Source organism: Fukomys damarensis, unplaced genomic scaffold, assembly GCF_012274545.1.
Source record: "Fukomys damarensis isolate Sample0158 unplaced genomic scaffold, DMR_v1.0_HiC HiC_scaffold_13, whole genome shotgun sequence".
NCBI lineage: Eukaryota > Metazoa > Chordata > Mammalia > Rodentia > Bathyergidae > Fukomys > Fukomys damarensis.
Window position 1 is genome coordinate 36,641,883 of NW_022900925.1, and position 3,159 is coordinate 36,645,041.

At 59.0% G+C, this 3,159-nt stretch overlaps 1 protein-coding gene across 2 annotated transcripts in view; it reads right to left on the reverse strand.

Annotated features, from left to right (window-relative positions):
* The window catches only part of Nr1d1 (nuclear receptor subfamily 1 group D member 1), a 7,105-nt gene that overhangs the window by 2,369 nt on the left and 1,577 nt on the right, over positions 1-3,159 (reverse strand). The window contains exons 1-5 of one of the 2 annotated variants that reach the window (XM_010620011.3): positions 2,981-3,057; positions 1,043-1,384; positions 737-825; positions 508-652; positions 1-131 (exon numbers count right to left, since the gene is read on the reverse strand). The exon at positions 1-131 is cut by the window's left edge and continues 513 nt beyond it. In XM_010620011.3, coding sequence (XP_010618313.1) covers positions 1-131; positions 508-652; positions 737-825; positions 1,043-1,094 — 417 coding nt within the window. In that variant the 5' untranslated portion in view covers positions 1,095-1,384; positions 2,981-3,057. Of the gene's footprint in view, positions 132-507; positions 653-736; positions 826-1,042; positions 1,385-2,980; positions 3,058-3,159 lie in introns of those variants that run through there. The other variant, XM_010620010.3, reaches the window with a different exon arrangement.

The window sequence follows — 3,159 nt, forward strand, 5'->3', positions numbered from 1 at the left end:
GGGGCGCTGGGGGGGCGATGTCTCCAGCGGGCACTGACTGCTCAACTGGTTGTTGGCCAGGTTCATGGCGCTCTGCATCTCAGCCAGCATGCGCTGCTTCTCCCGTTTGGGGATGCGCCCGAAACGCACAGCTGTGACAGGATGAGCCATGTCAGGGAGCGCGCTCGCACATGCACTCGCGCGTGCGCACAGCTTTTCCTTCTCCTCCTTCTCCTCCTCCTCCTCCTCCTCCTCAGAGGAGCAAGACCCTGAAGGCTGGGGCTCTGCATCTCACCGAAACCAGCAAGGCCACACCCACGGGGGCGGTCCAAGTAGGATTCCATGGGCGGGGCCCACCAGGACCAACCAATGGGAGGCAGGGGTGGTTCACCGGAGGGTAACCCCTGGGCATGCTCCATGCAAATGAGACTCTGGTACCCTGGGCCTCAGTTTGGGACAGTATCTCAAAGGAGGGATGTAGTCAAATGCTGGGTGAAAGGGGAGAGGAGGACGTGAGTGCTGCCTCACCGTCTCGAGACATGCCCACGGACAGACACTTCTTGAAGCGACACTGCTGGCAGCGGTTTCGGTTGATGCGGACAATGGAGCAGTTCTCGTTTTTCAGACACCTTTTGTACTGAATGTTCTGCTGGATGCTGCGACGGAAAAAGCCCTGGCGGGGAGGACAGGGGTAGTCAGTGAGCATCTCTGGCTGGCCTGGCTGGGGGGGGGGTCACCTGGCCCCCCCCTGCCTCACCTTGCATCCCTCGCAGGCGTGCACACCGTAGTGAAAGCCAGAGGCCACATCCCCGCACACTTTACACAGGAGTACCATGCCGTTGAGCTCTGTAGGAAACGGGAGCAGAGGCCTGTCTGAGTGGCCCAAGAGGCTTCCCGTGCTGGGGACCCCCACAGGGAAGGAAAGGAGGAGCCCTGGAGTCTGGGGGCACTGACATGAGCAGACTACACTGGACAGGGGTCCCTGAGGCCCGGCCAGGCACCCCAGTGCCCAGCCCAGCCCTGGCCTCCTACCCGACTCCCCACCCACTGCTCCGTGACTCACTGGTGATGTTGCTGGTGCTCTTGCTGGGAGACACTCGGCTGCTGTCCTCCATGGCCACTTGGAGACCCCCGGGGGGGCTCCCATTATAGGAGGAGGAAGAGGAGGAGGAGGATGAGGAAGAGGAGGAAGAAGGGGAGCTGTCCTCGCTCAGGCTGGGCGGGATGCTCCCAAAGGAGCGAGCAGGATCCTGGGTGAGGGAGCCCGTGGGTGATGGCGGAAAGTAGGTGAGGCAGCCCTGGGTCAGGGACTGGAAGCTGCCGTTGGAGCTGTCGCTGTAGAGGGACTCGGGGCTGGTTCGGCTTGGGGAGGAGCTGCTGGAGCCAATATAGGTGATGACACCACCTGGCAGAACACACGAGAAGGGCGTGTTGGCCACCGTGTCTTTGATCCAAGGGTCGCACCATGCTCATCCCCAAAACACGGCTCCTCTTCAAGTTGACCATGTAGACGCCCCGGCCTTCCAGTTACTAAGCAATGACCTGATACATCCTAGACCCGGCATGGCTGAAATGTAAGTCTAGTGAGTAATTCCCACATGTACCAGACACGGCCACACCAGCCTAGTCACAAGGAGCTCCCGGAAGAATGCTAGATACAGCACAGCTAGCCGCACAACACAGCAGCTTCTGCTTTGGGGGTGAAGTGTGACCCCCGCAGTCATCTCACGCCCCCTGCTCTGGACAGTTTCCTAGGGAAGGCCACAGCACTGACTGGGCCGTCAGAGGCAGAACCAGGGACGTTTGGACGGGGTGAATAGCTAAGGGGCAGAGGCAATTCCTGGATCTCCACAAACAAGAACTGGCTGCCTGTTCTAACCCCAAGCCCTTCCCGGGGATGAGACGGAACTCACGAAGGGATGGCTAACCACCAGCAAAGAGAGCAGACATCTTACAAACGAAAAGTTCCCCCAAACCAGGAGGTGCACTCTCAGAAGATACCTCAGGGAGGGAACCAGCCCAGCCTGATTCCCTCAGCCTCGGAGATGAGTCACAGGGGACTCTCTGCATCGAGGAAGGGCTGCTGTGGATCCAAGGGCAAACTGTCCAGCCTCTGGCCCTGCAATTCCCCCTTCCTGGTCTCAGCCTGGTGACCACTCTGGTTTTCTGGCCACTTGGGGACTTTGGCCCTCTGACTACACTGCCAACCATGGGTTCCACTGCCGTGGTATCAGCAGACCTAAAAGGTGACCTTCCTGCTACACCCCTGCCAAGCACTTCGTTTGGCTTGCCAGGGGCTGGGTGGGAGAAAGGAGGCTCCCAGACACGTGTGATCTGACACACGCCATGCCCGTGTCTGCAGAGGCACATGTCTTGCTCACCCACTGACACACACTCCACTGGGCAGGGAAACCTTAAAATAGCTCAAGGTTGGTCAGGGTGAACCCAGGTCCTTGTAAAATAGTTGCACAACAGATGAGCTCCTAGTTTCAGGGCTGAAGCGGGGAGCCGCTGGTAAATGAACTTCCGGTTTTACACCCCTCCCAAGGGGAGTAAGCCCTTCCTCCAAAGGGACTTCCAACTTTTTGTTTGTTTGTTTTTTAGGGGAGTTTTTTCGGTACCAGGGATTGAAATCGGGTCCTTGAGCTTGCAAGGCAGGCCACCGAACCGCTGAGCTAAATCCCCCGGCCCCGGGACTTCCAACTTTTGAGTGAGGGGCTCCACAACACCTATCACCACCAAAGGGCTTTGGGACCTAGAGGAAACCAAGTCTTCTCTCTGGGTCTCAATCTCCCTCTCTTGGTGTTGGGGGTGCTTCAGTAACAGGAAGAATTAGGAATGTGGGAAAAGTAATTGGGGCCAAATGCAATACAGTGAAGTAGGTGCAAAAAGAACACAGTGAAAGGGCGAGGGCGAGGACCCTGGAGAAGCGTCGTTAGGGGTGAGGTCCCTTCGGGGAGCATAAACCTGACCCAAGAGGGGTCAGGTGGCTCCCTCTCACCCCGCCTCCGTGATGGAGAGAAGGGGCCGACCGGGCAGGAAAAAGAGGCAGGCGGGGGCGGTGAGTCAGCCCGCTTCACCCAGATCTCGGCTGGGCGGATGCCCGGTTCTCAGCCGGCCTCACGTCCCCGCTCCACGTGTGCCCCTCGCACGTGGCTCCCCAACGAGGAACCCCGGAAC